Here is a 23,617-nt window from a genome sequence, read left to right as displayed (position 1 = left end):
GAGGATTTTGGGGGGTTTTTTGTTGTTGTTTTTTTGGTTCTCACTTGTGGCCCACGACTGATTTTTGTTTGTTTGTTTTTGAGAGTCAGTGGCCCCTGACCCAAATGTGGTTCCCCGCCCCAGCTTTAGACTATACCTTAGGCTGTTATCTATATAATCTCTGTCTAGATTTTGGTGAAGAGGACTGGTAGGTCTAACAACTGCATAGTTACTGCCAGCAAATCTTGTTTGGTTAGACTTTCTTTTTGGGACAAAAAAATTGTCCCATAGTTTGCACTTGTTTTCTCATTTCTTTCCATGCTATCATTTAATTTTAATGTGTTCTTTTTTTAAAGATCTGTGGACAAATCCATCATAATACATGATACTGTAAGTATTGCATAGCTCATGACTGCTTACTAAATTTTTTTTTCAGTTGACATCCACTCTACACCTGAAATGTTGTCTTCCCAAAATAGAAGACTAGAAAATATGACCTGATTAATCTGTAGTGTGTATTTTTTTTGGCGTGGAAGTAAGGAAGACTTCATCCATATCAAAGTACAGAGAATATTTCTCTCTTTCTCTTTCACCTTTTTCTACACTTTTTTTCTTTTCCTAACTTGGAACTGTACAACAAAATCACACTTCTGTATAAATATGTATCTATACATTCAAGTGATCAAGTTTGTAAGTATAGTGTTATATCATCCAAGGCACATAAGATTGCAGTCATTGACATAGGAGTTTCCTATATATCAGTAATGGTTGTTCATATATTATATGTACAAATGCAGGCAATTCAAGGTGAATGGTTAAAAACAGCAAACTTTAATATCATTCCCCTTTTTACATCTTATTGCTTAGACTTCTTGTTTGACAGTAGAATAATATCACTGAAATTTGTGGTAGTGTCACTAATTCATCTGTACATAGTATTTAACATTTGTCTTTTTTTCTGAGTGAAGGATGAACACACTTTACCTCGGGGTGAGCAATAAAATGGCAGTCATTTGCAAATGTTAGCCACTGGCAGGCCTCCATTATATTACACTTCTTATATATACAGGCAGTCCCCGAGTTACGCGGATCCGACTTATGTCGGATCCGCAGTTACGAACGGGGCTTTTCTCACCCTGGAGGATGGGAGCGGCGGGACGCCCAGATGCGCTGCGGTCCGCCGCCGCCCCCCTCCTCCGGGACAAGAAAAGCTGCTCCCCGTCTGCCTGGTCTGCAGGGAGACGGGGAGCAAAGCCTTGGAGCACGCCCGCAGCGGGACAGCACGGGCGCGCTTGAGCTGTCCCCTGCGGGCGTGCTCCGCGGCTTTGCTCCCCGTCTCCCTGGTCTGCTGGTCGGGAGACGGGGAGCAAAGCCGCGGAGCACGCCCGCAGGGGGACAGCTCAAGCGCGCCCGGGCTGTCCCACTGCGGGAGTGCTCCAAGGCTTTGCTCCCTGTCTCCCTGCAGACCAGGGAGACGGGGAGCAAAGCCGCGGAGCACGCCAGCAGTGGGACAGCCGTGGCGCGCCTGGACTGTCCCGCTGCCCGCGTGCTCTGCGGTTTTGCTCCGCGTTTCCTAGGTCAGTAGACCAGGGAGACAGAGCAAAGCCGTGGAGAACTTGGGCAGTCCCGCCACCCCCGTCTCCCTGGTCTGCTGGGGGGGGGGGTGCAGCTAGTGCTTCCCCCCCTCCCCCAGCACACCAGGCTTTTCTTGCCTACCCCTGGGGTAGAGCAGCTGGGGGCTGCCGGGTTGGTCTCGCAGCGCCGCTCCGGACCAACCCGGCAGCACCCCAGCTGCTCTGCCCCAGGCGTCCTGATTCAGCCGCTGCTGGTCAGTTTCAGCAGCGGCTGAATCAGGACGCCTGGGGCAGAGCAGCTGGGGTGCGGCTGGGTTGCTCCAGTAGCGCCGAGGAGTCGCGCTACTGGAGCAACCCAGTAGCACCCCAGCTGCTCTGCCCCAGGCGTACCCAAGTCAGCCGCTGCTGAAACTGACCAGCGGCTGACTACAGGAAGCCCGAGGCAGAGTTGCTCTGCCCCAGGCTTCCTGGAATCAGCTGCTGATCAGTTTCAGCAGCAGCTGACTTGGGGACGCCTGGGTTTCTTAAGTTGAATCTGTATGTAAGTCAGAACTGGCGTCCAGATTCAGCTGCGGTTGAAACTGATCAGTTTCAGCAGCGGCTAACGCCAGTTCCGACTTACATACAGATTCAACTTAAGAACAAACCTACAGTCCCTATCTTGTACGTAACCCGGGGACTGCCTGTATGTACACTTCTGCAGGTACAGGCAATTGCAGCTTCTGTTGGCTGCAGATCACCGTTCCCATGCAATGGGAGAAGTGGGATGCAGCACAGACTGGGACAACGTTTTCTGCAACTCCCTTTGGCCAGGAACAGCTATCTGTGGCCAACAGGAGCTGCAATTGCCCATACCTATGGGGGTGCAGGTAAATATAATAGTAGGGGCCCACCAGGGGCTAACCAGGGCAGACCGGATCCGACCCCTGGGCCGCTATTTGGCCACTCCTACTTGACCTACGTAGTTATAGGGATACAATTTTGTGTGTTGTCAACGCCTATGATCAAATGTGTTTAAGAATTCTTGTGTTCCATAGAAGTAGAATGGTTCATTTCCTATCCAAATGCTTGGTGGTTTGAAGTGCCTACGGAGACCTGAAATAATGAGTCCTAATCAGAATATGAGCAAGGTGACACCAAGGAAAGATATGGGACCAAATTATGCTTTCTCCTCACCAGTGTAAATTCACAAATCAACAAGATTACTCAGGATTTATAGTGGTGTAACTGAGAATAATCTGTTCTTGAACTTTCTGGAAACTATAAGACCTGGGAAAGGAAACACATTCACTCATTTAAGTCATAGAACTGGGAGATGCGAGACCTTAGTTCTGATTTTGGTTCTTAAACTGACTTCCTTTATGATGTTGGACAAATCACTGTGCCTGTGGGACTGGATTATGCCAGACATTCCCTGAGCACTGACTGTTGCTCGTATACTTTTTGGATTCTATGCTTACTATGACAGCAGCCTAAAGGTGATGCAGGAGCTATCTCCAGCTTCCCAAGAAATCAGAGAGTCAGAAGGTGTGTCCAAACGGTCATGCGGATTGTAGAAAATAGAGCCATTCTTGGGTTAGAGAGGAAAAGAGCTATTGGCTTCTCCCTCAGGAAACCTCTGCCAGGAGATGTCCCAACTTACCGTGGCTTCATTGGATAAATTGTAGTGACCAGGGTGGTATGGATTGTTTTCTCTTTCTTCTTCAGTGTCAGTATTGATTTATAGTGAGTTTAAAAAGATTAATTGCTTTATTTAAGTTACTGCTTCATTTTAAAAAGCATGATTGCTGACTACTTAAAGGAACAAATTATTTGTTCCACTGTTCTGTTTAGTCATATTATGTTAATCAGATCATTCTCAGGGAAATTGTGAGATCTAAACAACTAGTGGCACAACCAGGAACATGTTCTCATAATCTTCTGAGTTCATGGAAACATAATTAAGCATATGGGAAAACAGACTCTCAACTTTCTGCATCCAAATATGAGACAATGACTAAATGAGGTATACAAAAATAATAATGCATAAAGTTTAATACCGAGCATGTCAGGAAAGAAATTATTTGGAAGAACTTTTTTTTTGTAATCTTAGATTCTTGTTTAAACTTTATGGGGTAAAATTCTGATGTACTTCATAGTAATAACAGTGAAAGAACAATGGGTTTGCATAGGATGGGGGTAAATGTCTAACATAAGGGATATATCCCTCATGAGGAACAGTTCAGAATATGAGAGATTAAAAAAAGGAAAGTTGACTGGTCAATTAAAATAATTTATTCTTGTGGGTTTTTTTAAATTCTGTCAAATGCCTGTCAAAGGAATCGTGTGTTACTCTACAGAGAGACTCTTAAACATTATTAGTTAAAGGATTGGGATCCTTACAATTAGCTTTTGTGAATGGCAGCATCTAGTGGCAACATATGCAAACCACAGCTTCTTAATCCCTGTGATGCCGAAGACCCTGTTCTTTTTGTTTTGTTTTTGTTTTGTTTTGTTTTATTTAAAGGTTGTACTCTGAATTCTATTTGAGTTTCAATTGGCAGTTCACTCTGCTGTGTTCTTAATTCTAGTATTTTGGAATGAATATATTGTATTTTTGTCTGCCAGATACAGTGAGGGACAATTTGTTCTGTTGCATTGAAGGTGGGGAAGCATGTCAGGAAATTGAGTTCGGTTCCCAGGTCTGATGCTGACTTGCTATGTGACTTTTGGCACATTATTTACCCTTTTTGTGCCTCAGTTACACCACCTTCTGAACTGAAATTATGATTTTAAAGTGCTTTGAATTAAAAATTGTTATATATAAAAATGATTAACTGTGTTGTTTCTACTTGTTCTAACAAATGCAATACTTTTTGTTTGCAGAAAACTCGGAGCATCCTTCACACTTTAACTCAGCACACCAGGTGTGAAATCAGCAGAATTCTAAATTAACCAAGGAAAGTAATTAATGCATGATTTTAAATTTAAATTATTGATTTGGTTGGTTTTTTTTCTAGATATGTTACAACTTGTGCCTTTGCACCAGATATTCCATTACTTGCAACAGGTTCAATGGATAAAACAGTGAATATCTGGCAATTTGATCCAAAGCAACACTGTACAGGTAAGTACGTTCATTTTTAATACTCTTTTTATACCTCAGGTATGATACAGTTGTAAACTTATTGGGAGATGCTACAAGATGCTTTACTGTATTATGTGCTTAATGTGTAATCTTAAATAGTAGAGTCCCAACATTTGATCTTCCTTAAAATTGTTATTCACTATGGGGAAATGTCCTGTATTTTGGAAAAGAGAGAAGAAATCTTTTAAATACATCAAGCCTTCTCTAAGGACTTGTTAGACCCAAACAAAGGGAGTGTTTTCTCTTGCATCCCTTTTTCTTACTCTCTGGGCAGCACTTAACTGACAAATACTATTCCCAGAGCAGTGCAGACTTTACTAGTAACATTTGTACACAGATAATGAGAGAAACAGAAGTGAATTACAAGCAGAGTTCTCAGTATGAACAAAAAATTATTTGCTAATTAATATAGACAAAATAAGTCAGAAAATAAACATTCCAGCTCATAAAAGCTATGTAATGAAGTTATACAAAATAAACTTTCAGTACATAAGAGTTTATTTTCTTATTTCAAATTTACCTTCTCTTTTTTTCTCAAGGGAGTTTACTAGAAGATGAACCAAAGATGTCTGTTGAGAACTGGTCAGAGGAAGAAGTCTCCGTCTGGCTTTGTGCACAAGGTTTAAAAGACCTTGTTGGCATTTTCAAGATGCATAATATTGATGGCAAAGAGCTGCTGAGTCTTACAAAACACAGTCTGACTAACGACTTAAAAATTGGTAAGAATGGAAAGGCAAGTAAAGTTATAACCTTTGGTGAGAATTTAGGAACTTTTAGGGTGAAAGAAGGTCAGGAATTACATGTAGGCATAGTCTCTCCTTTTAAGTTTACAGTTATTCTGTCAATCTGTTTTTTTTTTCCCCTGTTAAATACAGTACATAGCTAAACATTACTAATACCGTGTTCATCCAAAATAATTGGGGGTTTGGCATTTTCTCATCCCTAGGGACAACAGATGTACAACAGTCTTGTATTGGAAGTGGGGGGAACTAAGTTTCCTATTTTGTCTTATCCAGCTCAGATATGTATGAGTTGGAAGAAAATATTTGCTGTTTCTTTACACACATACATGTACACACTGTAGTTGATGATGGATAATGGATGCAGCGAACTGTTTTTCGTTGTTTTTTCCCTGCCATTCTGAGGAGCTGTGTGTGTTTGAAACAAGTAGAGGCCAGTAACCCTAGATTTAGTTGTGAATTTTTTGGGTGGAAAATACTGTAATTGAAAGAAATATCAGAAGAAAAATGTGCTTTTTGCTATGTTTTTCCTTTTGCCATAGATTGTACATAAATTTTTAAAGTTTGTTAGTAGGAATTAGAAGAGGCTTACTTGCTATAAGTACTTTTTACAGCTATTAATCAATGGGACACATGGTATATAGTCCTACAGTATTAGGCCAGTAAAGTTGGGAACTATATATTGCAGGTCTGCCCTGAGGAAGTACTAACTAAACTGTCAGGGCTGAGCTACGAATTCTGGTATGCCTACTCAACTGCTGAGTGGTGACTGGGGACAATAGCAAGGCAAGCCAGCTCAAAATGCTGGGAAGTCACGGTTGGTCACCAGATTGCAGGTAGCAGGGAGATAGCAGATCAGAGCTAGTTCAGGATACCAAGGAATTAGGGTTGGGTACCAGGTTATAGACAGCAGTCCAATAGTGAAGTTACTCAGCTTCCCATCATGGGCTCCTAATTTATATCCTGGTATTGGCCAATTATTTGGTGAGAGAAGCCTCTGTTTAGACGTTGTGGACGGTACTTCCTGCTAGGGATGTTAAATTGCACTTAATCAACTAATCAACTAGTCGATAGAATTTCCATCGACTAGTCAATTAGTCAGTAAGCAGGGGAAACTAGCCCCAGGAGCTAACCCTGCTGCAGCTCTGCCTCTTAAATGTATTAAGAGCCGGCAGACTCTTAATATATTTAAAAGGCTGAAGTGCAGCAGGGGATCAGATGTGAGCCAGGACAGCTGATTCCCGGCTAGCACCTGCTTTCCCTCACTGCACTTCGGCCTTTTAAATGCATTAAGAGTCTGCCTCTAATAGAGGCAGCGAGTGGGGAGAGGGGAGTGACTAGTAGAGACACCACTCAACTATCTGATAGGCTTATGCTTAATAGATAGTTGACTAGTCGCTTACATCCCTACTTCCTGATGAGTCTAGCTTTGCAGGATCCTTCTTTGCTCACCTACCCCTTATAGCTACGCGGAGGTGTCAGCAGTCCAGAACCCCTATGGTCTCAGATTCTAGCCCTGTGGTTTCCTACATACATATATTACTAATTGTGAGACATCTCAGTATGTAATCTGGACTGCTGAATCATTGTTCCCCCTTAACTGACCAGTTTGGAGTGCCCTACGACCTGCTTTTCAAGTGAGCTGTTGCTCATCCCACTCAACCCAACCTCTCGTCAACCCTGAACAACTACCAGAATAAAATGCTCAGCCACTCATTTTAGGCAACACCCACATATCCCTCAGCCCCAACCTTGCACCCCTGAAATGTGCATCTTACACTGGTCAGGGTCTTCTGTGTAACTGGAATAGATTCCCCAAATTTAAGTCAAAATGCACTGGCTTAGAGAACACATTAAAATATGTATATTGACATGCAAAAATAGATTTTGAGTGACTTAAGTGGCATAGGCATAAAAGACCAGAATTGGTTACAAAAGGAAATAATAGGTAAAATCACTGTCTAATTCCTAAATTTTATCAAGTTAAGCCAAGTTTAAAGTAACTACAGTATTCTCCTTTCAGAGATGTCCCTGTGTGTGCTCCACTCAGGTCAAGGCGCATCCTAGCGCCTTTGATCGGAGATTTTCTCAGCAATATCCTTGCCCCCTGGGCTGTGCATGTGCTTTGCCTGCCTGACGAGCTGTCAGAGTATAAATAGCACATGCCTTATTTCCTTTGCTACCGTCGGCGGCCAGAGATGGAGTACTGCAGTCATGCTGCCCACTTCAGCAACATAGTTTCTTAGTTATACATAGTTACAGTTAACATATAGACAGATAGTTAGTATCTTCTTCCTCTTTAAAAAAACAAAAACCTCTCCATTTCAACATGCCAAGCTCTCCTGGTGTCAAGAGGTGTTCCTCTTACAAAGAGGCCATCCCTGTGTCTGATGGCATACTCAGTGTGTCAGATGTTTGGGGGAGTCTAATGTCCCCCCAAAATGCTCTGACTGTCAAATTAAAAGCGTGGACTTGGAAGGACAGGGAGCTGCGTCTGATGCTGTCACTGCTCCAGGACTCCCTCAGACACTGAACAAAACTCTGCAGTGTCTCAGCAAAAAATCTTCAAGTCCAGGAAAAGACCTGCTTCCTCCACTTTCCCAGGCAGATTGAAGAAACACAGACTTTCAGTCTCTTCAGTGTCAGCCACTCTACGGCTGAGCACTTTTGACTCAGCAAGTACCTCTGGACCCACCATGAGGTGGCAGCCGCTTTACAAGGTGCTGAGGCAAAGGGCTTTCAGCTGCCTGCCTCTTGAAATGCATCCACAGTCCCCTCAGTAACCCCGGTGTCTGTTCAAACAGCAGAAGCAGCACTTCCTTCCTCAGCACCAACACTCTCCTCACTTTCCGTGGTGCTGTCACTAGCTCACCTCACCACAGCACTGCAGTCCCAGTCTGCACCAGAACATATACTGAAGTTTGGCTCTGATGAGCACTAGGGATGTAAAAGTGTAGTCGATTAACCTAGAAGCTTTTGCTTATTGGTTAATGCTATAGATTACATGCAATTCCTCTCCTGTCCTCCCCGTCCCCTCTTGCTAGTAAATTTTTAGCTGGCTGACCAGCAGTCCAACTCAGTTCCAGCTTGTGCCGGGTCTAGGAGCTCAGACCATGCCCTACACAGGGGTTGCTGCCACCCCATGCCACTGCCTCTTTATCAGAGGAAGTAGCACAGATCCACAAGGGGAGCTGGGTTTTAAACTGACTCCCCTCGCAGACCTGCTCCCACCTGGCACCCCATTGCTACTGTCTCTGATACAGAGGCAGCAGCACTGAGTGTCAGGGGTCTTCTTGGGAGTGAGGCCAGAGTGCACTGGCTGCTGGCCAGGCCCCCAGGGACTATAGAATGGTCAGCTAATCGTTAAGAATTCATGAGGTTACTCAACTATTCAATTGACTGATATTTAACATCCCTACTCAGCACCAGTTCCACAGTGCAGTTGATCTCACAGTCTTCTCCTTTCCAGGGTCTCCCCTTCTGGATGGGGATTTTTCATCAGAGCCACAAGCACAATACTGCCAGTCCCTCACAACTTCTCCCTGCCTTTCCAGTGGGGAGGAAGATGGCTTGGAGAACAAAGACCTTTCTCCACCCTGTTACCCGCCTGAGTATAGGGACCTATGCAGGCAAAATACACCTGTCACACAATATCCGTGGTATGCCCACCCCTGGATGGTATCACCAATACCATCCGCTGGCTACCTGCCATACTGGTGTAAATAGGAACACTACAGAGCACAACATACTAATCATCCTGCTACAGGGAGGCAAGTCCACAACGCTCCCTCGCCAACCCTTCAAGTGGAGGTGGACTCTAATACTGAACCTATACGGGACATACAACAGAAATTAAATGGATAATTCACCTGTGGCCACTGGGGCACCCCCTTTATCCCAACAAATCAAACTGCCCACCACATCCATGGATGAATTCTCCCACTGTCAGGACCTCCTTAAGAGAGTGGTGGATGACCTCTATATTGCTTTGGAGGAAGTCTTGGATAACCAACATGAGCTCACAGATACATTGCAAGCCGCTGCTACCTCCAAAATAGCGCTTCCCATTAATTCAGCTGTCCTGCAGCCTGGACAAACTATATAGCAGACCCCTGCCTCCATTGCACCCACAACCAAGCGCGTGGACCAGAAGTACTTTGTTCCCTCTAAGGACTCCGAATTCCTCTACACCCATCCTGCTCCCAACTTGCTAGTAGTGGAAGCAGTTAACAGAATATCAAACAACACCAACAATTCAAGACTACTTCATCCAACAAAGATAATAAAAGGATGGAAGGATTTGAGTGGAAAGTATACTCCTTCTCCACCTTGCAGTTCAGGGTGGCCAATTACATGGCACTGTTAGCAAAATACAACCACAGAAACTATTCCAAAATACAAACTTTTATTGTTGTTTCTTGATTTGAGGCGTGTCATCAATTGCAGGCACTGGTCTCTGAAGGCCAATTAATATCCTGCATAGTGTTCCAGGCCTCACTAGACATCATAGACATAGCCATTAGGTCCATAGCCACAGCAGTCATCATGCGTCATGTAGCCTGGCTCTCATCTTCCTCCTTTCCAAGGGAAATCTTCATTGCAGTAGAGGATCTTCCATTTGATGGGCACAAGCTCTTCGCTTCCAACACCAATGAGGTCCTCCATTCTATGAAGGACTCTTGAGCAACCCTGAGATGCTTGGGCATACAAACACTTATGCCAAAGAAACAACAATACAGGTGTCAGCCATACCAACGACAGTGATACCCCTATTATTCATACCAAGCATAATATTGATAATATGATACTCATTATCAAAAATGGCAGAGACCCAGAGCCTAATGACATCACCCTCCACCTTCTGGGGTGACCTAACCTGTAGCCTCTAATAAGTAAATTTGAGGCATCGGTTGAGAACATTGAAAATAATCTACTCTCCCAGTGCTTATAGTGACCAGCCCATTCTTCACCTTATGACCATTCTTTCATAAGGTGGACAGACTTCTCAGAGACTTCACCAAAGAATTAATGCCCACAAATCAGACATCTTCACAAGGAAAAACCAGTTGCTTTTTATTTCAACCTAGTTGGACATAGTCTTAACGACCTTACTACATACATCTTACTTCAAAGAGATTTTAACACCAGATTACAGAGGGAAACTTCAGAACTTCCATTCATGATTAAATTTGACACTTTACAAATGGGCCTTAACAAAGATGCTAATTAGTTTACCCATTACAAAGATAGCTTCCCCACTTATCACCCCGATTAGTCATTCATTGACCCATAAAGAGCTATTCCCTTCCTTCCTCTCCCTCACCCCACCTTCTATACTAAATCTGATTTGTCAGCTGCTTAATGTGTTCACTTTTTTCATTGTCTTCCTTTGGTATATATGGTCGTGCCAATTCTCTTCTAGAATATGAGAGGAAGTGGGTCTGGTCCACGAAATCTCATCACCTATTAAACCATCTTGTTAGTCTTTAAAATGCTACATAGTTTTTCCTTTTGTTTTAACCCATTCTCATGTTTTTCAAGCAACACCAATGACGATGCAGTGCTTCCAAAAGTTGGGCCTACAAATAAGCATAGACAAGTAAACATTAACACATATCCAAAAATATTCTCTTCATAGGTGCCTTTCTTGACTCCACTACTGGTCAAGGCTCACTGCCACAGGAAAGATTCAGAGCAATCTGCAGTCTTGTACACACCATTCACATCAGCCCACAGGTCAGAGCTCACAACTGCCTCTAGCTACTGGAGTACATGGCAGCCTTCACCTTTGTCGTCCCCAATGAGTGCCTGCACATGAGATGCTTTCAAACCTGGTTAGCTTCATTATACGAACCAAAATGGCACAAACTCCTGAAGTATTTAACAATGCCATCTACAGTCAAAGACGCACATGTGTAAAAGGGTTCCATTTCAACAAGAGCCCCCCACAATCACCATCAAAACAGATGCATCCCTCACAGGATGGGGAGCACACATAGGAGAAACCACAATGGAGGAACTGTGATCCACTTCCGAAACCAGCCTCCATATCAATTTCCTTGAGCTCAGAGCTATACGCTTCACCTGCCTCCATGTCTTCCCTGTCATCAGAGGCTATAATAAAAGGATCAGGCAGAAAACATAGATGCATGTTCTATGTGAACACGCACGGTGGAGCTCGTTCCCACTTCCTTTGTGCAGAGGCCATCAAACTCTGGAATTGGTGCCTCCAACACAACATCACCAAATCCGCCACATACCTACCTGGTATCCAAAACATAACTGTGGGCAAACTCAGTCATTGCTTCCCCATACAACACTAGTGGGAGTGCACAATTCCATCCTATGCACCATTTTCCAATACTGGGGGTTTCTCCAACTCGACCTTTTCACGACAGTCCAAAACAAAAAATCCCAAGAGTTCTGTTCCAGAGCAGGCCTGGGATCTCACTCCAGGGAGGATGCATTTTTGCTCCCAGGGACCAACGTTTTTTTTTTTTTTTTTTAATGCTTTCCCAATAGGATAATAGACCAGAACAGACAATTCACATATCATCTTAACAGCACCTGTGTGGCCCAGGCAAATTGGGGTATCCCTCTTGATGGGAATGTCAACCAATCCCCCCATTCCTCTCCCACTCCTGTACAAGCTCCTATCTCAATGCAGCGGCCAGATTCTTCACTATAATATAGATCGTCTCCACCTCAGAGCCTGGGTGTTCAGTGGTTTTCTCATGAAGAGACCTACGCTATGTCTAGACTGCAGGCTTCTTTCGAAAGAGCCTCTTTCGAAAGAGAGCGTCTAGACTGCACGGAGAAATTTCGAAAAAGCGGCTTGCTTTTTCGAAAGAAAGCATCCAGTGAGTCTGGATGCTCTCTTTCGAAGACGCCCTATTTACATTGAAGAACGCCTTCTTTCGAAAGAGGAACTTTCGAAAGAAGGCGTTCTTCCTCGTAAATTGAGGTTTACCGCCATCGAAAGAAAAGCCGCGTTCTTTCAAATTAATTTCGAAAGAACGCGGCTTGAGTCTGGACGCAGGGGAAGTTTTTCGGGAAAAGGCTACTTTTCCCAAAAAAACCCCTGAGTCTGGACACAGCCCTGGTGTGCTCAGAACCAGTATGCACAGTCCTCCTGCTCAGCAAGACTTTAACCACACACACTAGCTTTCTCCAAAAATGGAAAAAAAAATGCTTCTTGGTGCACAGAAAAACATGCCTCCTCAACCTCTGCGCCTCTCCATTCAATACTTGATTATTTACTGTAACTTAAATCCACAGCCTCTCTACTAACTCCATGAAGGTCAATCTCACTACCATCACCACATTCCATCATAAGGTAGATAATGCCACCATATTTGCACATCCAGTCACCATAAGATTTATGAAGGGCATCCAGGCAGCATATCCTGATATCAGACCACCAACATATCCCTGGGATCTACATCTAGTCCTTAATGCACTCGTGCACAAACCCTTAGAGCCTTTGGCCACATGCTCTCTCTTGCACCTCTCCATGAAAACAGCTGTCATAGTTGCAATCACGTCCGCCAGAAGGGTGGACTACTCAAAGTGCATTCTTCCTTCCACCTAAAAGAATCCATTCACTTACCAACATTCTTCCTGAAATCACACACCAGTGGGTTTGAGTCTGCCATGCATACACTAGACATGCACAGGACACTATCATTCTATCTAAATAGAACTGCTGTTCAGAAGTGCTCCTAAGCTCTTTGTTTCCACCGCGTAATGATTTGAAGGAAATGCCATCTCCAAGCAGAGACTGTCTAATGGATAGCCGACTGTATATGCTTGTGCTACCAGCTCAAACAAATCCAGCCTCCTGACTCGATCAGAGCGCATTCTACATGTTCAGTCTCCATGTGTACTGCCTTCCTACACCCTTGTTGACATATGTAAGGCAGCTATAGGGTCATCAAATCTCACATTTGCACAACACTATGTCCTGTTACAGGACACTGCAGCTAATACTAGAATGGGTAGAGCTGTTTTGTCTGCATTCTTCCAGCCTGATCCAAAGCCCCTACCATCTTAAGGGACACTGCTTAGTGTCACCTGAGTGGAGCACCCACAAGAACATCTCTTGAAGGAGACGAGGAGGTTATTCACCTACGCAGTAACTGACGTTCTTCAAGATGAGTGCCCCTGTGGGTGCTCCACTGACTGTCCTCCTCCCCTCTACTTAGGATATGACACTTGTCTGTTGTAGAAAAGGAACTGAGGAGCCCAGCCCATACAAGTGCTGTTTATACTCTGACAGCTCGTTGGGCAGGCAAAGCACATGCACGGCCTGGGGGAATGGGAGGGATATTGCTGAGAAAATCTCAGATCAAAAGCAGTGGGACGCACTTTGACCTGAGTGGAGCATCCACAGGAACGCACATCTCGAAGAACATCAGTTATTGCACAGGTGAGTAACCTCCTCGTCTGTGCTAACTGGAAAGTGTTCCCACTTAGGACCACTCTCCCTTGTCCAGATGATTTTGTTTTCTGCAGTACAAGTGGGGAAGGAGAGGTGATCAGGTACCTTTGTTCCCCCTTGTTATATTTTGACTGCTTTTACTGGAAAAGTCCTTGCAATGTCGTGACATCAGGCAGCTCCATGGTTTGTGCTTGAGCAACTCTTTCATGTGAATTATAAATCTCTTGTTTTACAACTCTCCTGCTGGTGATTGTTGCTTTACACTCTGGGTGGCTGTTGGTCACCCCTTTGTTGCCACTGAAAAGTCCAGTCTGTGGACATTGCCCAGTCTCACGGTTTTCAGAGCAGGCATATAGTAACATTTCATGAGTACTTTTAACAGGACAGTGATGTTCAACAGATTAACTTTTGCGATGATACTTTTTCAAGGCATACTTTGTACAAAGTGATTATAATCATATAGAAGTGGTGAGTATAGGAGGTCTAGGGAATTATTTTCAGGTACACTGTCACACTAATAACAAGGTCACAACAAAAGGTTACAGTGGGGTACCTAATATATGTCAGATCACAGGAAACACTATTGCACGAACTGCCTCTGTGGGCTCTAGAATCACCAGTTAGCTCTTGAAGTTCTGAGACTAGGTATCCATAAAGATTGTTCTCTCAAGAAATGATATTTCAAAAAAGCAGAAGATAAAATCAGTTTCTGTATAAGTGTTGTTAAATGTTGGAGATGGGCTAAAGCTATGTCGTGGTGCTTATCAGCTGAGATTAATCAGATAATGCTGACTATAGGCTTATGTGAAAATTGAAAGCTGTGGGACTAATAATAGAATCCCCAGGAAGACTGATCCACTGTACACATCACACTCTGTGGAAAGTATTAAGATTTGTAATGACACCATTGAGAACTAATTACAGACTACAAATAAGAAAATGAAATCTGATTTGGCATAACCAGTGATGAAGTAGATTATAGGATACAGAGGAAAAACAGTGTGTTGATTCTAAATATTTGAGTTACAGTCCTCAAGAATTGATCCTAACCAAAAAAAATGAATATCATTTTTGAATATTAAAAGCACCTCACCCCAAAGTGAGAGGCTGAAACATGCAAGCACATAGCTGAGCCACTCTTTCAAGACTGGTAAACCCAAAATTTGATAAGCACAGCGATTTTTCTTATTTGTTTGCAAATGCCCATCATACTTTTATGGAGCAAGTACAACCCCAGTCTGTGCAAAGTGGAGGTCTCCTTAACAACAGAACCAGCGATAGAAAGAGACATGTGGGTAGTGGGCATGGACTCCAGCTCCGTATGAGAGGCTGTGTAAGTGACAGTGAATGGAAGACGCAGCCAGAAGATCTGTTGCTTCATGGGTTTGTCTTCTCCTTACATTGGAATTGTCTTTGGTCTGAAGTGCCTCATTTCCATTGAAATCATTTATAATCTGCACCCTTCAGAAACTTAAGCTACCCCACAATAACAAACCAGTAGATATTCATTGCAAAGCAATTTAATTCTTATTTAAGATGTGATTGTAAACAAGGGGAAGAATTAAGTGTCTTACAATGTCCTCCTATAGATTTTTCAAAAACTTGCATTATCTAAAATGAAAAAATCATCAACACAACAAATAAAGGAGAAATGCATGGTTAATGTGACAGTACCTTTTGTTCGCAGAAAATCTAGTAATATGAAAATTCAAGTTAGAAACCAACGAAAGTCATATTAAACAGGGAAGCTAGTTCCAAGTTTTTCTTGGTATGGCTACATGTGTATTTCATTCATGTTTTGTGTATAGAGTGCAGGAGCTAAAGGGTTTTTTTATGGAGCACTGTCTATCAGGGCAGGGCATCTATCCTGCATACCCTGTGACACTTCCTGTGGCTCTGTAAGAATGATGCTGCTCCACCCCCCTTAGTGTCGTCTCACTGTCCATGCTTGAGTTGGAGATACTTTTTGTTGTTTCTCTCCCCTTTTTTCTCTCTAGTTAACCAATTTAGCTTTCTAACTTACCTATAAATAGTTAGCAGTGAGTACCTGTTAGTTTTTAATTTCATTTTTAAGTTTATTTTTAATAGTTTTTGGCGTTATGCACCAGTGGCATGCAGTGCTTGCTGGGCTTTTAGCACTGTCTGTCTTGTGGGGTATCTGTCCCAAATAGTGACACTAATCATAGAACGGGAAGAGATCTCAGAAGGTCATCAAGTCCAGCCCCCTGCTCGAGGCAGGACCAATCCCAACTAAATCAACCCAGCCAGGGCTTTGTCAAGCCGAGACTTAAACACCTCTAGGGATGGAGTCTCCACTACTTCCCTAGGTAACCCATTCCAGTGCTTCACCACCCTCCTAGTGAAATAGTTTTTTCTAATATCCTACCTGGACCTCTCCCACCACAACTTGAGACCATTGCTCCTTGTTCTGTCATCTGTCACTACTGAGAACAGCCTCTCTCCGTCCTCTTTGGAGCCTCCCTTCAGGAAGTTAAAGGCTGCTATCAAATCTCCCCTCACTCTTTGCTTCTGCAGACTAACAGACCCAACTCCCTCAGCCTCTCCTTGTAGGTCATATGCTCCAACCCCCTAATCATTTTGGTTGTCCTCCGCTGGACCCTCTCCAATGCGTCCACATCCTTTTTGTAGTGAGGGGCCCAGAACTGGACACAATACTCCAGATGTGGCCTCACCAGAGCCAAATAAAGGGGAATAATGACATCTCTGGATCTGATGGCAATGCTCCTCTTAATGCAACCTAATATGCCATTAGCCTTCTTGGATACAAGGGCACACTGTTGACTCATATCCAGCTTCTCATCCACTGTAACCCCCAGGTCCTTTTCTGCAGAACTACTACTTAGCTTGTTGGTCCCCAGCTTGTAACAATGCTTGGGATTCTTCCATCCCAAGTGCAGGACTCTGCATTTGTCCTTGTTGAACCTCATCAGATTTCTTGTGGCCCAATCCTCCAATTTGTCTAAGACACTCTGAACCCTCTCTCTGCCCTCAAGCGTCTCTACCTTAGTGTCATCCACAAACTTGCTGAGGGTGCAATCCATCCTCTCATCCAGGTCATTAATAAAGATATTGAACAAAACCGGTCCTAAAACTGAACCTTGGGGCACTCCGCTAGAAACCGACTGCCATCCTGACATCAAGCCGTTGATCACTACCTCCCGGGCCCAGCCTTCTAGCCATCTTTCTATCCATCTTACTGTTCATTTATCCAATCCACATTCCCTTAACTTGCTGGCAAGAATATTGTGGGAGACTGTATCAAAAGCCTTGCTAAAGTCAAGGTCTATCACATCCACTGATTTTCCCCCGTTCATAGAGCCAGTTACCTCATCATGGAAGCTAATCAGATTGGTTAGGCACGACTTTCCCTTTGTGAATCCATGCTGACTATTCCTAATCACTTTCCTCTCTTCCAAGTGCCTCAGAATGGTTTCCTTAAGGATCCCTTCCATGATTTTTCCCCTAACCGAGGTAAGACTGACCGGCCTATAGTTCCCTAGATCGTCCTTCTTCCCTTTTTTGAAGATGGGCACTACATTTGCCTTTTCCCAATCATCCGGAATTTCTCCTGACCTCCACGACTTTTCAAAGATAATGGTCAAAGGCTCCTCAATGACATTTGCCAACTCCATCAGTACCCGCGGATGCATTAAGTCAAGACCCATGGATTTGTGTGCATTTAGCTTTTCTAAATAGTTCCTAACCTGTTCTTTATCCACCAAGGGCTGTCCATATTCATCCCATCTTGCGTCACTTAGCGCATTAGTCCGGGAGCCCACCTTGTCCGTGAATACAGAGGCAAAGAAAGCATTGAGTACTTCAGCTTTCCCCACATGATCTGTCACTAGGTTACCTCCTTCATCCATTAGGGGCTGCACACCCTCTCTGATCACCTTCTTCTTGTTAACATGCCTGTAGAAACCTTTCTTGCTATCCTTTATATCCTTAGCCAGTTGCAATTCCATTTGCGCTTTCGCCTTCCTGATAACCCCCCAGCATTCTCGAGCTATACATTTAAACCCCTCCCTGGTCATTTGTCCAAGTTTTCACTTTTTGTAAGCTTCCTTTTTGTGCTTAGGTTCACCAAGGATTTCCCCTGTAAGCCAATCCGGTCTCCTACCCTGTTTGCCTCTCTTGCTATGCATCGGGATGGTTTCTTTCTGTGCCTTCAATACGGCTTCTTTAAAATACTGCCAGCTGTCCTGGACTCCTCTCCCTTTCATGTTAGCATCCCAGGGGATTCTGCCCATCAGATCTCCGAGGAAGTCGGATCCTTCAGCACTTGTACAAAGAAGTTATCCCCAACGTTCTCCAAAAACTTCCTGGATTGCCTGTGTATTGCCATATAGGTTTCCCAACAGATGTCAGGGTGATTGAAGTCCCCCACGAGAACCAGGGCCTGCGATCTGGAAGCTTCTCTCAGTTGTCCAAAGAAAGCCTTATCCACCTGATTTGGTGGCCTGTAGCAGACCCCAACCACAACATCACTGCTGTTTGCTCCTTTAAACTTAACCCATAGACTCTCAACAGGTTTTTCTCCCTCTTTATACTGGAGTTCACAGCAATCATAGTGCTCTTACATATAGTGCAACTCCTCCTCCTTTTCTCCCCTGCCTGTTCTTCCTGAACAGTTTATACCCTTCCATGCCAGTGCTCCAGTCATGCGAGTTATCCCACCAAGTCTCTGTTATCCCAATTAAATCATATTTCTTGGACTGGGCTAGGGCCTCTAGTTCTTCCTGTTTGTTGCCCAGGCTTCTATCATTAGTGTACAAACATCTCAGATAACCAGTTGATCACCCTATCTTCTCCATTCAAATCAGGGGTCCTCCTTTGTTGCTTGTTCCTCTTTGCATTTCTTCCCTGTCTCCAACTTTCCCACTCCCCTCAGAGTTTTGGTCACCATCCCCTGACAAACCTAGTTTAAAGTCCTCCTCACTAGGTTTGCAAGCCTTCCCGCGAAGATGCTCCTTCCTGCCCGAGAAGATGCTCCTTTGGTGCCTTTTGTCTCTCAGTGAGGGACAGGTTAAGGAGAGGTGAAATCTCTTCCTTCCTTTCAAGAAATGAAATCGGCTATCTAGAGGCCTCCAATCTCAAATATGCCACTTCATGGAACAGGCAGTGAGGCCTGCCTTAATCTCAGGGTCCTCAAGTGAGTGCTCTTCTACCTGTATGCAAGTGTTTCTGCTGTTCTGACCTCTGGACTTGGAGTATTCTCCATGAGGGAGAAAAAAGAGGTTGGTTTTCTTCTCCAGGGATTTTGGAGTTGCTTGAAGTCAAAGAAGAGTTCATCTTCTTTGGGGAAAAAAAACAAACTTGAAACATAGGGCTCTTCAGCAGTGTTCTCTAAATTGTGAAGCTTCACAGGTGATTAATTGGCCTCGCCCAGTCAGTCAGCTCCATACATGGAGCCCTGACTGGTTGGGCGGGGGCTGACTAATCACCTGTGAAGCTCTGCTGCTGTGCAGCTTAGAGGGAACACTGCTCTTCAGGTATGCAGTGTAGTGCTGAGTCTTCAATCCATGTCAAAGGATATCATGTTTCTCCCATCAACTAGGATTGCCAGAGCTGGTCAATTAGCATGTGGACAAAGGGAATCCAGTGGATACAATGTACTTAGATTTTCAGAAAGCCTTTGACACAGTCCCTCCCCAAAGGTTCTTAAGCAAAGCAAGCTGTCAAACCAAGGGAGCTCTTCTTGTGAATTGCTAACTGGTTAAAATGTAGAAAACAAAGGGTAGGAATAAATGGTCAACTTTCAGAATGGAGAGCAATATATAATCGTGTCCCCCATCCTCACCCCCTCAGGGGAATGTACTGGGACCAGTTTCATTCAGCATATTAATAAATGATCTGGAAAAAGGAGTAAACTGTGAAATGGCAAAACTTGTAGATGATACAAAACTACTGAAAATAATTAAGCCTGAGGCAGAGGCAGACTGTAAAAAGCTACAAAAGGATTTCTTAAAACTGAGTGGGCGCAACTAAATGTCAGATGAAATTTAATTTTGATAAATGCAAAGTTATGCACAGTGGAAACAATATTCCCAACTATACATACAAAATGATAAGTTCTAAATTTGCAACAAAAATGATTAGGGGTATGGAAAAGCTTCCATATGAGCAGAGAGTAATAAGATTGGGACTTTTCAGCTTGGAAATGAAATTATTAAGAGGGGATATGATAAAGGTCTATAAAATCGTTACTGGCACAGAGAAAGTAAATAGAGGTGTTATTTACTCCTCATAACACACAAACTAGTGATCACCAAATAAAATTAATAGTCAGTAAGTTTAAAACAATAGGAAGTATTTCTCCACACAACACGCAGTCAATCTGTGGAACTCTTTGCCAGATGATGATGTGAAGACCAAGATTACAATAAGGTTTAAAAAAATAGCTAGATAAATTCATGGAGGATAGGTCCATCAGTGGCTGTTAGGCAGGGATGGTATGTCTAGCGTCTGTTTTCCAGAAGCTGGGAATGAGCAACAGATAATAGTCACGTGATGATTACCTGTTCTGTTGAATCCCTTTGGGGAACCTGGCATTGACCACTGTTGGAAGACAAGATACTGAGTTAGACCTTTTGTCTGACCCAGAATGGTCATTTTGATGGTCTAATGCACCATGCTGTTGAATCTGGTACCATCTACCAGATGGCCATTGAGTCTGGGACTGTGGTGGGCTGATACCTATGCAATGGTTCAGGCACCAGTACCATCTGGAAGCCACCTGTTGAATCCAGTGCCAGTGAATGCTATTTCAGTAACAATGATGCTGCAGTTTAAGAGATCACAAAGTATTTGCTTTGCCTTTCTGTTCCGGACTGTCTTACAGTGCAGGATTCCATCATGTTGGCAGCACTTCCTGCTATATGGGGTCCATCTGTCTCCTGTGATCCAGTGCAGAGACTGTTAATTGTTTTGCTGATGCCAGTTCCAGATAGGAAGCATGCAAGATCTTGGTGCCTTCTCTGGTAACCTCTTTAGCCCTGGTACATGTTATTGTCCTCATTATGATCATTGGCAAATCAGTTTTGGTCTCAGAACTCTCTCTGCACCAACGACCCCACACCAAAACGACTGTCAGTTTGGATATGAACCCATCACACTCAATACAAGGTTTTTTCCAGCTCTGATTTCATGACACTGTCGCCCAGTTCTTTCTTGCCCCCTCATGCCTTCTGCTATGCCTCAGTGGCCATTTTGTAATCCCTGGGGTGTTTCCCATTCCCCTGGGTTTTAATCACTTGCCCAAGGTGTGGAAGGTCACCATAGTGTTGAGAAAGCAACTTCCAGAATCACCTAGATTAGCCATACAAAAAGACTCTGGTCCTCCAGAGCAATCATTGCTGCAGGAGAGACCATTGTCCAAGGAACTGATTTTACCACAGGAAGAGCCATCCACTCCTGTTAACCTTTCTTGCTCCTTGCCTGGTGAGTGAATGATCCTGCGCTGTTCTTTTTTAGTTCCAGGTGATTTTAAGTCTCACAAGGAATTTCTGAAAAAATGGCTGTGACTTTGACGTGCAAGCTGAGCTCATAGAAGAGAAACTCACACGATTTTTAGATGTTCTCCAGGCAGCTGTCCCAGAGATGGTAGTCCTCCCTATTAACGAGGCTCTTCTGGAACTTGTGATGATATTATGGCATATGCTTGTCTCCTTAACCTATACAGCTAAATGCATGGACAAATGTTATGTCCCTGTGCAAGCATCAAGTGTTTTTATTCCCATCTTGCCCAAACACTTACATAGTGATGGGCATCAATGAGAGATCACATTGAGGAGATTTAGATCAACTCCCAAAGAAAAAGTTCCAACAGGCTTGATTTTCTTGAGGAGACAAATGTATTCCTCCATCTAAAGTGTACAGCAAATCAGCAGGTGTTATTAGCTAAACAAGACTTTATAAACTCGGTTGCTAAACTACTAGAAGATCCGAATGAGGAATTTAATACTTTCCTGAAAAAAAATAGTATGGTGGCCAAGACATCACTCCTGACTGTACTTGGTGCAGCTTGTGCCTTTTGGAACGCGGTCACCTGCCATAACAACAAGGATAACTTCATGGTTACAGATCTTGGGCTTATCTACAGGCATCCAGCAAATTATAGAACTATTTGGTCATTTTTTGGTTTCGGACAAAACTGATGAAACTTAACATTTTTTTTATAGTCTCTCAAACTATTCATCGTGCATTAGGAGTACATTCGCCAGCCACTAAGAAGCACCAGTACTGACCTCAACAGCACTGTTAATACCAAAAGCAGTGTTCTAGGCTGCCTTTCTACCCATCAAAGCCATCTGATTTATCAGAGAGGAAAAATGATAACAAAGGAAAGGTCCTCCAACTTGAGCTCAGCACAGCCAGTTTGTCCTCAGTCAGCTGTGGGGAAGCTGTTCATTTGATTTCTTCCTTAAAGGACAGTAGTACAGCAACACTCTTCCTTTTATCTGTTTGGGAACAGATTTCCTTAGTGCTTAGTTATCTGCAACAACAGAAAATTGGGTCCTAAGCACTGTGAAATTGGGATGTTCTATCCAGGTTGTTCTCACCCACCTACCATGTCCCTTAATAGAAACTCATCTCAAAGTAACTGCTGCTTCATGAAGTTCAGACTATGCTCATGAAGGAGGGACAGAAGAAATTCTTCAACACTGGAGTTATACTTATTATATTGCTTTCTGGGAGTGAAAGAGGGGAGCTGAAACCCATGCTATGTCTTCAGAATTTCAGCAAGTCTATCAAATGTGTAAGATTTCACATGATCTAGCATTGATTATTGCGTCTCTAGATCACAAGTGTTTTTTCCAGGGCACTTACTTCAATGTGATAGTCTTGCCAACTCAGGAAATTTCTGAGGGACTTGACTATTCTGAGCAATAATGAGAACTTACAGGAGTGTGATTCCTAAAGCACTGTGTTGTGCATTAGCTGGTCTGTGTAGGACCCTACTGATGCACCCTAAAGACTGCCTACTGCACATTAACATAGTCTGTTTCAAACAGTGCTATGTTAAAATGCATCAGGAACCTTTAAGTGCACCAACCAGATTTATATGGACCAATTAATCTCAGCATAGTTGTACAGCTTAGAAATCACAACCCTCCCCCTCTCCCCCCAATTCCCCAGGGTTCATTACCCTACCATGTAGACAAACTCTAAAATCTATAACAGCAGGCCAGCACTATCACTATACAGGCAGTCCCCGGGTTACGTACAAGATAGGGACTGTAGGTTTGTTCTTAAGTTGAATCTATATGTAAGTCAGAACTGGCGTCCAGATTCAGACACTGCTGAAACTGACCGCCAGTTCTGACTTACATACAGAATCAACTTAAGAACCCCAGGCGTCCCCAAGTCAGCTGCTGCTGAAACTGATCAGCAGCTGATTCCAGGAAGCCCGGGACAGAGCAACTCTGCCTGGGGCTTCCTGTAGTCAGCGCTGGTCAGTTTCAGCAGAAGCTGACTTGGGGACGCCTGGGGCAGAGCAGCTGGGGTGCTACTGGACCAACCCAGCAGCACCCCATCTGCTCTGCCCCAGACGTCCTGATTCAGCCGCTGCTGAAACTGACCAGCAGCGGCTGAATCAGGACCTGGGGCAGAGCAGCTGGGGTGCTGCCGGGTTGGTCCAGTAGTGCCCACGGGCGCTGCAGGACCAATCGGCAGCGCCCCAGCTGCTCTGCCCCAGAGTCCAAAACAAAAGCCTGGTCTGCTGGGGGGGGGGAGC

General features: G+C 43.8%; 1 protein-coding gene across 4 annotated transcripts in view; it reads left to right on the top strand.

Annotated features, from left to right (window-relative positions):
- Positions 1 to 23,617, top strand: part of WDSUB1 (WD repeat, sterile alpha motif and U-box domain containing 1) — an 83,543-nt gene that overhangs the window by 26,730 nt on the left and 33,196 nt on the right. For all 4 annotated transcript variants that reach the window (XR_012905173.2, XM_075933481.2, XM_075933480.2 and 1 more), the window contains exons 6-9: positions 336 to 369; positions 4,419 to 4,459; positions 4,553 to 4,659; positions 5,220 to 5,399. Coding sequence is in view for 3 of the 4 variants with exons in the window: in XM_075933481.2 (XP_075789596.1) it covers positions 336 to 369; positions 4,419 to 4,459; positions 4,553 to 4,659; positions 5,220 to 5,399 (362 nt within the window). In the remaining variant the exon portion in view is untranslated. The remainder of the gene's footprint in view (positions 1 to 335; positions 370 to 4,418; positions 4,460 to 4,552; positions 4,660 to 5,219; positions 5,400 to 23,617) is intronic.

This window comes from Pelodiscus sinensis, chromosome 7 (assembly GCF_052426305.1).
Source record: "Pelodiscus sinensis isolate ZL-2025 chromosome 7, ASM5242630v1, whole genome shotgun sequence".
Lineage (NCBI taxonomy): Eukaryota > Metazoa > Chordata > Testudines > Trionychidae > Pelodiscus > Pelodiscus sinensis.
The sequence above is the reverse complement of the archived record's forward strand: the minus strand, read 5'-3'. Positions and strand labels throughout refer to the sequence as shown.